This window comes from Alexandromys fortis, unplaced genomic scaffold (assembly GCF_014885135.2).
Source record: "Alexandromys fortis isolate MF-2015 unplaced genomic scaffold, M_Fortis_MF-2015_v1.1 scaffold_116, whole genome shotgun sequence".
Lineage (NCBI taxonomy): Eukaryota > Metazoa > Chordata > Mammalia > Rodentia > Cricetidae > Alexandromys > Alexandromys fortis.
The window spans coordinates 4,540,301-4,554,991 of NW_026067998.1; the positions used below are offsets into that span (position 1 = coordinate 4,540,301).

Consider the following 14,691-nt stretch of genomic DNA (forward strand, 5'->3'; position numbering starts at 1 on the left):
TTAGGAGTACACACACATGCAGACCTAGGTCCTACATACACATCACAGCTGAAGCCTCATGGTGCACATGGGTTCCTGGCAAAAGAATTATCAATATCATTACTTTTTATTAAATATTTTTAAAGATCTGTTTTATGTGTGTGTATTTTTATGTACATGTATGCACATGCATTACATGTATGTCTGGTGCCCAGACAGTCAAAAGAGGGCGTTGGATATCCTAGAACTGAAGTCACAGGTGGTTATGAGCTGCTGTGTGGGTGCTAGAACTGAACTAGGGTTCCCTGCAAAAGAACAAATACCCTTAAACTCAGAGTAACCTCTTTAGTCCTTTAAATATTTTAGGGTAAACCTCATACATTGTATCATTTTGCCCACAAATCTCACAGGCTGCTGTGGTAAGAGCTAAGGGCTTTGAAAAGTTCCCTCAATACCATTTTCAACAACTTAGAAAGCTGGCAATCCTGGACCGGGGCTTATTCTACCATTGCATCTGTCTTGCCATCTTTTGTGATGCGGTATTGGGTCACAGCTGCGTTAGATTGCATCTCTGTCACATGTGTTGTGTCCCACAGAGCTTCCTCGTGGAGTGCTGGGCTGATGGCGCCCCACAGGGTAAGGCCACTTCCCCTGCTCCTCTGTCCCCACATCATCTGAGAACCAGAAGTTGCAGCAGAGGTCACCGCAGCGTAGCTCTGAAGGACATCTTGCTGGGAAGCATCTGGAAAGCCCGACAGACAGTGGCACTGGGGGTGGATTGGCCTCATTCCAGAATGACGGCTCCCGAGAGTCTGGCCTGGGCTGGAAGGGGAAGGCGACAAGGCACTGAACACAGGACACAGAGGCCAGGGAGCCTCTAGGTGATAACAATGGTACCAACATTTTTGAGTGTTCACAGCATACCAGGCTCTCCACATTGACTTATCTCCATAGGGCAGATGCTGGGTCCTCCCCTTTACAGACACACATCAAAGAAAGGCAGGTGAGTCATCTAAACGCTTGTGCGGAATGCAGAAGCACACTGGAATCTAAGCCCTAGCCTTCACCACTGTGCTCAACCTCCAGATTGTCCTCCCTGAGGCCACGGGAAGGCCAAGAGGACAGGTGAGCTTCAGAAGTGGAATTTCTCACTGTGCATACTCTCAGCATTCCCGAGAGCCTTAAGCAACATTCAGATTGCTAGGCCTCACTCAGCCTCGGCTAGATAGGGCGACCGGCAGTATGCTCTAGCAAGTCCCTAACTCCTTTATGCCTGTGCCACGCCTGCCAGCATTTACATAACTTCCGGGTTCACCTGTCTCTTCTTCTTTTTTTTTTTTTTTCCTGCTGGCTAAACTTTGATTTTTTCCTGCCTGCTGGAGAAACCCCACTGCCTTACTGGAGGCTCCCGAGTTCTCCAGGGACTAAGCACCTCTCCTTGATTTAAAACTGAGCATCTCGGTGAAGAAGCCGCAGTCTGAGGAGCTCAGGCCAATCTTACTGGGGACGGCACATAAAGGCAAGTTCCCGTTCATCTGCTAAAACAGTTTGTCCTTGCTCCATGAATCTGCTGCTAGAGGTAGAACCCAGGACCCTTGCAAGATGGTCGGGACTGCACCACCTCCAGCTGGTCTTCACTTTTGTTGAGCACACTGGCTGTTTTGTGGCCTCTTTTGATGGCCAAGCCTGCTGCTGAGACCATGAGTGTCCTCTGCCTCCTTTTCCAATAGCTCAAATGTCCCAGGATGAGAGCATGCGCAAGGGACACGCGACCTTTTGCTAACAGCTTTGCAAAAACATTAGTCTCCCGAAGGCTTCTACACTGGAGCGGCTTTAGTTGAGAGGTTTTCCTGGTCTGGAGCTCAGAACCCAGAGTTTTTCCAAAATAACATAAAACGAGGCTTTGCAGGAGCCAACTTTAACTGCAGCTCAGGAATTAAGGACATTCCAAAGACTACTTTATACGGCAAGGCTTGAGCCTGGAGCCAAGGGTCTGGGATGCTAAGGGGGGGGGGGGGTTGCTGCTTGAGTGGAACAGCCCCGGCGGCGGGGCTGGGGAGCCAGCATTCCTTGTTGGTCTGTGCGTGGCATCTGGCTTGCCCTCACCCCTTTGGTCACGCGGCTCCCTGCTCCCAGCGTTTTGCGGCAGACCTGCAGGACAGTGTGCCTCGGTGGCATTGAACTGCAGGTTGGCTGGCAGCCTGCTGGCTTGTTGCCCACCCGGTGGGTCCCGCCCCCGGCAAGGACACCCGGAGCTCTCGAGCCTTAGCGCCTGCTTCGCTGAGCCAGGGTCTCCCGCTCCAGTCTTCCACCAGCCACTCTGCCGCGTCCTGGCGCCATGGCCATCTCATCTGTGCGGCCTTCGGTCCTGGTCCTGGCCGGGCTAGGGCTGCTCCTTCTGCTGTGCCTGCGTCCAGGTGAGTGGCAGATGTTTGGCGGAGAGTGCTGCGGGGGCAGGGGAAGGAGATTGGAAGTGGGAAAGGAGATGGGGTGCTGCTTGCCTGCGTTTGAGCCCTCTCTTAGCCTGGACTGGAACGAGAAGACAGAGGAAACGGGTCTAGGATTGTGCACTGGGCATGAGACCCAAGAGGTGCCCTTGGGCAGGCAGTGAGGGTATCAAATTCGAAGGGAGCAATTGTAGACTAAGGGGCAACCCTGGGTAAATGGAATCGGGATCCAAAGGACCTACAAGAAATGCTAACTCGGGGATGGTGGAGGCTTGAAGTGGTTGGCGTAGGCAGGCAGAACAAGCTGCTCTCTCTCCCCAGTTCCCTTCCAGGCAGCAGAGCTGATGGTATTCCACGCTACAAAGCAGCTGGGGCCTGATGCTTTAGCCAGGGCAGGCGCCAGCCTTTAAAGTTGAGTAATGCTTAACCTCTCCCACTACATTTAGCTGAATTAGCTGAACCGTCTAAAACCTCCCAGTTCTGTTTCCATTAAAAGCGCATTCGCAGCACACCCAAAAGGAATCGCTTTGATGGATGTTCAGGCTTCTCTACCCAGAACTCCAGACTCCACTTTCTGAACCTGGAAAGGTATCTTTTTGTGTGACCCATCGGAGGTCACAAGTGAGCTTCTTCCTCCCGTCGCCCCGTGCATAGGAGCGCCTTTGGGGCTTACTACTCTAGCAGCGTGACCCTAGATTTACTGCCAGGAGAACAGGAGCTGGAAGACTCTAAATCATTTGCCCAGCGCCTTAGATTGGTGTTTGTCCCAGTACGAAGGAACATCGTTGGGCATTGCCAAATGTAAAAGAAGACACTCTTGATTTCTCTGTCGCTTTATATTTGCTTTCTCAGGCATGGTAAACCACACTCCAGGGCAAGGGGAGGTAGGGCACTGCGGGAGGGACCACGAAAATAAAGGGAAGCTTGTTCTAGGTAAAGGATTACTGTTGCAAACGTCCGCACTACGCTCATGTGAGCTAGCCTTGTGCACACGGGCCTTTCGTTTTCAGCACTCATTTTAGACAGAGTTAATACCAAGACGTGAGTGATGGAATCCGTTACAGCATCAGAATCATTGAGCTGAAATGTGAACATTTTACAACGAAAGATGAAAATACATTGAATCTCAAAGATCACACACACACACACACACACACACCCTTTATTTTATATGTATGGGTGTTTTGCCTGCACTGCATGTATGTCTGTGCACCTCACGCTTGCAGTGCCAGCAGAGGCCAGAAGGAGGTGCTGTAACCCATGGAACTGGAGTGCCAGAAGGCTGTAAGCTGCCGTGAAAATGTGCAAATCAAACTGGGGTCCTGTGGAAGAGCAGTCAGTGCTCTTAACAGAGGAGCCGTCTCTCCAGCCTCCAAACAGGACTCTTTCCGGTATCCGAGCACTTTTCATGAAGAGAACGATCACCGCCCCCTCTTGGTCTTCTTGTTAAGACGTTCACCTTTAGAGTGGGACATCGCGAGGCTCTGAGTGCGCCCAATTCCTTGTCCGTTCTAATTCCGCGGAGCCAGATTTGATACAGGTGTCGCTGCTTTTCATCAGAGCCTGGAAACGACAGCTGGGGATGTTGTAGTAAAGGATCCGCAGCTCCCCTTTTGTTCCTTACTCCTTCCCTCAAGCTGAGTCCGTGTGCTGTCCAATTATATGTACTAATATATAGCTGAGGGTACAGGGCTTGGAAGAACCACAGCATTCATAATTCACGGCATGGGACCTCTCCAAGCCTTTTAGTTAGCACAGCTGAGATCCGCCGTGGTGGAGCTTTCGTTCCTGAAGCAGGGATGACTCACGCTCGCGAGAAATTGCAGGCTTGCTGTGCCGTATCAGCCCAAAGCTCGTGTCTCTTCCAGCATTCGGCCACATTTCATTCATTAATTGTGAAGCCCTTCTACAGAAGGCAAACAGATGGAGGGTGGGGCTTAATTCTCTGTGTGCTGCCCTGTGACTTGTTAGAGACTGATGAATGTTGAGCTATTCATGAATGCCAATAGCAGAGCCAAGAACGCACCTATCCGCCTTGGCAAATAACGACATAGATTTCTTCATTGACTTTTCAGGTTGGGAGGGGAGTGCAGCATTGAGCATCGGTCCCGCCGTTTCTGTTCGCATCATCGTCTCTCCAGCAGCCCAGCCAGTTCTCAGCTGTGCTGTGTTACATTCAGAGTCCTCAAGTGATTCTTAATGAGGAATCTCTGGGGTCCAGGTGCTCCATCTTCACACGGTGGCCCAGGCATTGGAAGTACTGCTGCCTGCTATCCTAGTTGCTTTTCTATTGATGTGATAAACGAGCAAGACAGTTTAGAAAACAAAGCATCCAGAGCTTACAGAGGCAGAGGGTTAGAGCCTGTGGTGGTACATTGAAAACATGGCTGAGAATGAACTTCTCAAGCCACAGGCAGGAAGTCGAGGGTTTCCTCTCTCTGGGCTCCCAGGGACCTTCTCCAATGGCAGAGAAGTGGCCTGGTCAGAACAGTGACAAAGCAGCTATGGGACAGTTATTTCTTGATAGACGCTGCCCATGAAGACGGCACTGAACACTGCTGTTTAGAAACAGCTACATGAACACAGGCAACCTGCACGCAGACCACAGACGCCGCTCTGCTCTGATGTCTGCTGTACCAACTCCTTAGCTCCCTGCCCGGTATATACCAACTCCCTTGAGCAAGATACAAGGACAAATAATGCCATCCTAACATCTGTCCCTCATCCCTTAGTGTGGCCCCTACAGATTCTTCCCAAGGTGTTTCTCTGCTATCAGTCTCTAAAATTAGGATGGCTGTATATTATCCTCCAGGCTGGGGCACTTCTGAGAAGGAAGAGCTGTTGTAAACAGAGACTGTCCTAGCAGAGCCCAGGAAGTGCTGTCAGTACAGCCGTAAGATCCTAAGGGAGGCACTTGAGTAAGTTCTAGCATTTTCCCTACTCCATCCCAGGTTCTCTAGATCAGTGATTCTCAACCCGTGGGTCATGACCCCATTGGGGGGTCTCATACCAGATATCCTGCATATCAGATATTTGCTTTACTATTCATAAAAGAAGCAAGATTACAGTTGCAAAGTAGCAACAAAATAAGTTTATGGTTGGAGTCACCACAACGTAAGGAACTGTGTTAAAGGGTTGCAGCATTTGGAAGGTTGAGAACCGCTACTCTGGTACTGCTATCCTGGCAGTCAGCTGGCAACACTCATATCCATGCTATAGTAGGCTAGGAGGGGAGGCTCTGTGTGGATTGTGCATAGTGTGAGTGACGCAGACCCGGAAAGGTGGTGAGTATTAGGTGCACTAACACACACAACCTATCGGCCATACAGACACACACAAACACACACACAAAACTACACCCACAACCACACATACACACCCACAACCACGTGGACACAGGCACACACACACAAAACCACAACACAACCACACAATCACACACACATACACAATCATATACACACCCTGGTAGAACTCCAAGATGCTGACTCTTGGCTTTGAATACTGACTTTTTTTTATCTCCTCGATAACACAGTAAATCATTTATGCAAGAGTTCTTACTAAAAAGGTTTTTTTTTCCAGCCTTAGTAATGTGTTATTGACAAACACAGAACAGATTTCTAGTTGTTTTGCCACACTGAGAATTGATCCTAGGCCTCATCGTGCTGAATGAGTGTTCGCTGAGCTGCACTCAGAACCCCAAGATGGCATTCTTCGTTTTCTTTTCCTTTCTTAGTATTAACATTATATAGAGTAATGGGTTTCATTCTGTCCATTTCTTCCATACTTTGGTCCTCTTCCCCTGCTTTTCCGCTACCTCTCCCCTATCTTCCGATAAAGCCTGAATGGAGGAAAAGCAGAGAAAGTTGCAAAGCCGCGCAGCTATTTCTAAGACCCAAGCATGGCATGTTTCTCAGCTTGCCATATAAGCCTCATCTCTGCCCGAGTTTGTCTCATGGGGCTTCCCAACTGTATGCGTCTGCATCGTGGAATGTAGAGCCCAACCCGAGTCCCGTGGGAAACCATTTTAAGATCCTTAACAAACCGCACCTGCAAAGACGGTCTTAATTAGGGTTTCTAGCTGTGAAGAGACAGCGTGAGCAGAGCCACTCTTAGAAAGGAAAATATTTAACTGGGGTTGGCTTACAGTTCAGAGGTTTAGTCCATGATCATCATGGTGGGAAACATGGCAGCAGGCGGGCAGACGTGGTGCTGGAGAAGGAGCTGAGATTTTTTTACATCCAGAAGGGCAGACAGCAGTAAGAGTGGGACACACTGGGCCTGGCTGGAGCATCTGAGACCTCAAAGCCCACCCTCAGCGACACACTAAGCTACAAGTCACAACATTTTACAGCAGTTACTCAACCATCTATCTTTTCATGAGGAGACTCAGCAGAGCCAAAGACTTTGTTGGGTGTTTAAACCAAGACGCAAGACATATTGGAATTATTGCCTTGTGAATAAAGTGACTGTTTTTTTTTTTTTTTTTTTTTTTTTTTTTTTTTNGCTATAGATTTTCACTGTAGCTGACTTCCCTTCTGTTACAAATTTGGGAATTAATTCCCACAGTTCAGACCTGTTAGATCATTTACTGGTTACTATCTCTCCTGTGCTTTGGGCGTTTACTGATTACATTCCCCTAGTGACTGTGAAAACAGTTTCCCCTGCCAGGCAATTGTTCCTCTCTCCTATGCAAATGCAGGGATCTGCCTTCCTGCAGTTATCTTTATTGACAGGCATTTGGTCAGCATTTAGGGTCCAGGCAGAAGCATTCCATTTCAGATATTCCCAGATATCCGACTGGATGTCTATGGCAAGCGAGGATCCGAGGGTAAAAATTAACTCAACTACGTTACCCCTACAACCTCTGCTTTATTTATTTTTCATGTGAGGGGGAAGTGAAGGGGTGTGGAGAAAAAGGATAGAGGGGTGATCTCCACGAGGCTTTTGGTTTTTACAGACATAGTTGGGAAATTCCATAGGTGAAGACAATGATAACATGCATATCAAAATCACAAAAAGGGCAGGTAGGACCTGACAAAGCGGCACTTCCGGAACAGGAACAGGTGACACCAGCCAGGAAAGAGCCAGCGTCCATAGGGAAATCCCTAACATTCCACACCATTACATAAGGTGACTAAACGTCCCCGAATCCTGGATTCACCCATTCTCCTCATCCAGTCTCTTTAGTCACAACCACCCTTGGGGACACCCAGATTTGTTTGTTAGCAAAGGTGGGGCATGCTATCTTCCTACTCAGTGCCTGTCTTCTTTAGACATTTCTATGTAGTCTCTTAGCAGGTAATTTTGTGGGATTGACTGTTGTAAATTTGACTGTCAGAACAAAGAGTGGATCTTGTCACTCTAAGACCTCATGGTGGGAGGGAATGAAGCAAGGTCATTCCGTTGGCCTGTGCAGGAGAAGTCACAATGCTGAGGTGTTTTGGGAACGAATCCCATTTTGAAGGGAGCATCATGGCTTCACAAGGTTTCCACAGATACAACAGCGGCTTTCCCAAAAGACAAGTGTTCCCACAGCCCTGCAAAATGGGGTACCTCTTGTCTGTTTGTGGGTATGCCATTTATGAATCTGCCAGCTGTATGTGCACTGCATAGGGCTCCAGGAAGTTCCTTTCACTTATCGCGGCATCTTCCTTTTGGATGCTGAGAGGAAGCCTTAGAGAGGCTGGACCTTTAAGGCTCCCAATAACACTTCCTCCAAAAAGGCCACACCTACTCGAACACAGTCACACCTCCTAATATAGGCCTATGGGGGCTATTTTTCTTCAAACCACCACAAAGACCTTGCATTCAAATAGGTTTACCTCCAAAATTCTCAAGTGGTTATTCCCAGGGTATTATGAATTCAAGGGCACCGTAGGACCGATTGTAGCATGAAGATAATGTTTGCTGGGAGATGCATGTGATAAGCAGCTCCCCTTGCAGTAAGGCATCAGGACTAAGATTACAAAGTTGTCTTCCAAAGTAGCAGCTCATGCAGTAATGCGCTTGTCATCTGTTGGTCACTGTCATCAATATGACACCATGCATTGCTTTTCTCGTGTGGCAAGTATCCAAAAACCGATTAGATACTTTTATACAGATCTACTAAACCAGCGCGGGGGGCCCACGGTTGTTATATCCAACTCTGAGTTTTGCGCTCAACAAAGCTCAAAGCCCAGGAATGATGGGCTCTGAAACTGTTTTCTGGTTTGTTTTACGTAGGTGGCGTACGTGGAAACAAACTCAAGCAGATGCTGCAGAAGCGGGAAGGTAAGTCAGCCTTACGTGGGTAAGGGGTGTGTTCACTGCAAGGACTGGACTAGCAGTGGACAATAGCCTGGGGCTGGAGGGCTCCTGCTTGGAAGATCAGAAAGTGTTTGCTCTTTTAAAGGCTTGCAGATCTGGAAGACTTATCCTGTGCGTATGATAAATATTACTGTGCTTGATAAATATTACTGCCAATAGATGTTTGGCAACTGTGTTTCTGAGAGCTGCCAGTGGGGACTCAGAAAGAGTGGGACAGTGTTAATCAAATGTTGATCCTTTTAGACTAGTGAAACACATCTGAGCTGCGGACACTAGCCCTACCTGGTGGAGTACTTACAGAATGCATGGCTGGTACTCTGCCTATTCAGGCAGCGATTAGGAAAAGGCATTCCCAACGAGGAATCTTTTCTATTACTAACTTCTGCTGAAAGAAAAAAAAATTGTTCCCAACTTATGTAGACAGTAACAAAGAGACATAGAAGTAGAACATTCCGGAAGTCACACAATGTGGGCTTTCAATCCACGGTTACCAGTTATCAAACAGATCCATGGTGCTGTCTAGTGAACATCGTCTCCCCCATCTTCAGCTCCTTCTCTAAAACTGGGTGTCACAGAGATCTGGAAATATGAGCCAGGTTTCCCGTGTGATCCTTAATCACTTCTGCTTCTCCCTCGTAGCTTCCAGTGGAGCCCGAGGAGGGGGTGGAGTGGGGATGTTGGCTAACAAGCAGGCACAGGGGAGTAAGTTCTACAACGAGCCGCCTCACAACAGGGTGGCTGCCGCTCAGAGCAACCCAGTGCACATTTTATGAACTAGAAAAGAGTTTAAAGCTGCGCAGCAGGAAGAAATGATAAACATTTAAGGGGGAGGGAAATGCCAATTAATCCCGTTTGATCCTTGCATTTGTATAGCATAAATATGTACAATACTTTGTGTCAATTCAAAACACAGGGATTGTTACACGGCATCAGAAGTCTAATAATAGCCTGGGGCTGGAGAAACGCTCAGTAGTTAAGAACACTGATTGCCGGTTTAGAGGGTCAGGGTTTAATTTCCACCACCCACGTGATGGTTCATGGCTGTCTCTGACTCTAGTCCAGGGGGTGTGAGACACCCTCTTATGGCCTTTGCTGGCATTGCATGCACGTGGGGCACAGGCACACATGCAGACAAAACACCCATACACATACACTTCTTAAAAAAAAATCTTTAAAAACACAGCAGGAAAAAATTTAATAGTAAAGTGAATATTGTTCTCAAAAAGAAACAAATCATCCTCTGTGTTCGATGAACTGATCTTTTCAGAACCTACTCCAGCCAAGACTAATGTGGCTGTGGCTGAGCACACGGCGAAGGAATTCCTGGGTGGCCTGAAGCGTGCCAAGCGACAGCTGTGGGACCGCACCCGGCCGGAGGTGCAGCAGTGGTACCAGCAGTTCCTGTACATGGGCTTTGATGAGGCGGTAGGTAGACTTTCCTGCTGGGGGACCTTGGACACCACAGGGCAGGCTGTTGGGGACAGAAGCCTGACCTGGGAAAGAGGGCCTAGGATGTTAAACTGTGAGTCTTATTTCCCTCTGTTGACTGTTGAGCTATCAAAACACCCGAGGCGGGGAACTTTCAAGAGTTCATTTTCAGCTTTTGGCTCTGAAGGACTAAGAATAGAAAGTCACCATAGAGACTTTAGTGAGAATATCATGGCAAATAGTGTCACGATAGCAGGAGTATGTGTTAAGATAAAGCAAGAAGGAAGTATACATTTTCTTTCCTCATTTGTCTGCATCTGTCTGTCCGTCTATCTATCTGTCTGTCTATCTATCTATCATCTCTCTATCTATCTATCCATCCATCTATCATCTATCTATCTATCTATCTATCTATCTATCTATCTATCTATCTATCTATCTACCGAGACAGAGTCTCATATAGCCTACTCTGGCTTCAAACTCACTATGTAGTCAAGGCTGACCTTGAACTCCCAAGTACTGATGTTATAGGTGAGGACCAAGATACCCACTGACTTGATTTTACAATTGCCAGTTTTTAGGAGGACTCACCTACTCTGAGAGGCCACAAGGTTAGTCCTTTCAAAAGGTAAAGACTTCACGACCTAATTTCTTTGCATCAGGGCCTCATCTCTTAAAGATCCCAGCTTTCCCACACTGCCACACTGGGGACCAAGCATAGGAATGCACAAAACATAGGCAAACCACAGTGCTTTTTATCCCGACTGTCTGAGCTTACTCTGTGCTGCATGCTAGCCAATCATGGGGGAGGAGGAATCCAGGGACTCTGTGGGCCAAAGAACTGCATCCCAGATTCCTGCTGAATCTCATTTTCCTGGAAATGCCCCCCAGCCCTCCTGTCCAGTTTCACCTGGGCATCACCAAAACAGCTCACTTAAACATGGTCATGTTTGTGCAGAAATGGCTGACACAAGATGGGTCTATGGACTCAGGAAGGTCATGAAAAGAGACTTAAAATGACCTTTAAAGAGAGGTGGTTCTTGCAGATGTTCATGGGAAATTTCATCAACACATTTGTGAGTAAAGGCCAAGGGAGTTTGCAGCTCTGGTGGGTGGGGCAGTACCAGTGGGCAACGTTGGTAAGTGAACTGTTGAAAGTCACATATTGTCATCTGGGCTACAGGCACAGATAAGAGGCAGCAGGACAGATATTCTAGATTCTACTCACTAGAGACTGTCCACAGAGTGGTTGAGGAGTCCAGGGTGGACCGCTTAGCCTGCCTCCCAGGGAACATTAGCAGTTGGGTAGCTAAACATGTTTTTTTCTAAATAGACATGTGGCTCACAGAGGGTCTTCCACATCCCGTGCTGGGTAGAAATGCTTCCTTTCCAAGCAGTACAGAGCGAAACATGAGCTGCCTCATCCCTTCCCTTCCATTCCCAGCTTCTGCACCCAGCTGTCAGTCCCTAAACCTACTTTTGCTACTCAAAAACAAGTCTTCTTTTGCTGTGCAAGTAGCTAACTACTTAAGCCAAACTCGGTGTCAGGTGTGACGCAAAGTACTTAAACAAATATCTTTGTTTAGCAATTTCCCCAACTCAAGGGACATTGCTATGTGTCAGATGCTCCTTTTTAAGGTCCGTGTTCTGCCTGGTGGAGTTACTGGGAAACAGGTAAACTCACAGTGAAAGGTTCTTAAGATAGTCAAGTCGCACATCCCCCAAAGTCTTGAGCGGGGAGTACCTACTCTCTAGATTCACCAGCAGCATCTTTGTTTGGAATATTTAAATGCATATATATTTTTTATTTGGTAGATGAAAATATCATACTGTTAAGTGGTTTTATCTCTTTGATTACCACCATTAAAACATTTTTAATATGGGTAAATGACCAAAACATAAAGTTTGACAACAAAACCAATAAAAAATGAGGGTTGAGGAAGGCTATAGTAATTAAATTTGCAGAAAAAGACCACAAGAAACTATGCTCAGATGCCACAAGCGGTGGTCTTTGGCATTGGAAGGCACCATCCTGCTTTATCTTTGCCCTGGCTCATATTCAAACTTGAATGGTCAAATCTGAACCCGTCTTATTTTTTATACTCATAAAAATCCTTAAAGCAGATGTAAAATACATATTTGAAGCCAGAATCTCAAACCTTATTAAATGAAAAAACTCAGGCAGTAAGATTATTTTATTCTGACCCAAATAAAAAAATCTAGGCTAAATATACAGAGAGGCAAAAATGCCTGCCTCGTCCTCCCTGAGGTGGAGGTTTTGTGGTGTCTCTGAAGATGAGGGTCTTGGGCATCAAACAGATGAGGAATCAGAATCAGTGGCCCAGGGTGAGGGGTACACAGGAGGGGTCTACCAGTTATCCAAAGTGGGTGGCCATTTGGTCCCAGAGTCCCTGTACATGGCCCCAGCCTAGTGTTCCCAGCCTCACAGGGGTCTTAGGAGAGATGACCCTCAGCCTAGGGTAAGCTGGAGTCACTACAAACTGAAATATCTCCAGCACATCTACTTTACCACCCTCCTAGATCAGACACATCGTCAGGGGCCACCTGGGAGCCCCGATTCACGGCAGCATCCCCCAGAGGCTCATCCCACACAACAGTGGCCTGGGAAAGGATCCAAACCCAGAATCCACAGTGGTTCCCACCGAATGCACACGGCCCTCCTTCACATTATCCTAACACAAAGACGAAAACCAGTGCAAGCCAGAGTTGCTCCTTAGTTAGGATTCTCTGGCCATTCCAGGAAAATGAAAACAGATTCCTGAGACCCAGCCACGAGAAAATTCAGTCCTGGAGGCTGAGAAGGCACCAGCCAATCTGCATTTTTTTTCCCCCAGCCTCAGAGGTGTTCTGGTGCAGGGTCTCCCAGTCACGGCCTGCGGCCCAGGCTGCTCAGGCTGCTCAGGCTGCTCAGGCTGCTCAGGCTGCTCCCATTCCTAATCTGCCTTGGTTACATCCCCAGGGCCTCATCCTCACACGAAATCAACATGTGTAACTTGTCATCACCATTCATCTTGCACTTTTCACCAACCCTTCAGAAACATTGTTCTCCCCTGTGAAAAGGCGGTTCACAGCAACGAGCAGCCGCTGGAGGAGGCCTTATTAATTGCTGGTCCCTTCCCTTTGCCTTTCCGTTTTTATCAACAGGCTCTGCCACCTTTCATAACTCTCTCCAATAGAATGCAGGTTTCTTGTGAGCCGGGACTCTTTAATCTTGCCTTGGGCCTTCTCCAGGGCCTGCAACGAGGCCTGACACCCACAGTCCACTTCACAACCTTACACAGTGCACACTCGTGCTGGCGCACACATAAACCGAGAACACAGGTGTGCACACCACCTGGGGCGTCCCAGATGCCCTCCCCCAGAGCTGGAAGATGCCAACAGTTGATTGAATTCCTATGATGGCAAGCCTAGGAACAGGCCAGGAGGATAGGAAGGCACCTACCATGGTAATGTGGATGGTGCCTCAGGGCTAGCCAAGCGGTTACTGCGTATGACAGACACACATTTTATGTACCTTATATAGAGAGAAATGTTCCGAGGTTGGGTGTGATAAGACTGGCGTGGAGGAGATTATCAAAAGTGTGGGCGTAGATTCCTTTGTGTGGGGTGCTCATGCTGGTTTCGGTAGTGGAATTTCATTTGTATTTTAATAAATAAAGCTTGCCTGAAGATCAGAGAGTAAAACAGCCCCACTGGTCGGCCTTATAGACCAGGCAGTGGTAACACACGCCTTTAATCTCAGTAGCCACACTAGTTGCCAGAGAAACCGAGTAGTGCAGGCCTTTAATCCAAGTGGTGCACGCCTTTAATCTCAGAACTAGAGAGGAATATAAAACAGGAGGAAACAGCTCTCAGTCTCAGACTTATTTCGAGATTCCTGGTGGCAGGGTTGCCATTTCAGACTGAGATCAAGGCAAGAGCCAGTGGCTGGCTGTTTTGCTTTTTGAATTCTCTGGTTGAACCCCAATTTCTCTCTCTGAGTTTTTATTAATCATGCACCTGCCATCCTAAGGCTGGATTAACCCATGAACAAAATGTTATACATGCAGCTGTTGTCGATCACTGAAGAAAAGCCACTTAGAGAAGAGCCGTGTTTTTCATGTGCTTTTAGGGGAGTGTGTGTCTTTAAATCCCTTCTTCATCACTCTCTTTTCTTCCAGAAATTTGAAGATGATGTCAACTATTGGATGAACAGAAATCGAAATGGCCATGACTACTATGGTGATTACTATCAGCGTCACTATGATGAAGATGCAGCCATCGGTCCCCGCAGCCCAGAAAGCTTCAGACACGGGGCCAGCGTCAACTATGACGACTATTAGCGTCCCTTGCTGAGGTGCCGCAGAGCCTGCGCCTTGCTTCAGGAGGCCTTCTCCACCCACACTGTGCGAACACCAAGGGCTAAAGGAAGGAGGAATAGACATGCCTTTTGCATTTCGTGCATGCTCGTAACAATGTGTATCATTTAAAAATAGAAATAAAAGCATCCTTTTTTTCAAAAAGATAA

At 47.6% G+C, this 14,691-nt stretch overlaps 1 protein-coding gene across 1 annotated transcript; it reads left to right on the forward strand.

Moving 5' to 3' along the window:
• The first annotated feature begins 1,085 nt into the window (after nt 1-1,085).
• Nucleotides 1,086-14,691, forward strand: Ecrg4 (ECRG4 augurin precursor). Its single transcript, XM_050160549.1, has 5 exons — nt 1,086-1,104; nt 2,284-2,396; nt 8,652-8,699; nt 10,003-10,160; nt 14,345-14,691. The coding sequence occupies exons 2-5, from the start codon at nt 2,318-2,320 to the stop codon at nt 14,504-14,506; spliced, it is 447 nt and encodes a 148-aa protein (XP_050016506.1). The 5' UTR covers nt 1,086-1,104; nt 2,284-2,317; the 3' UTR covers nt 14,507-14,691.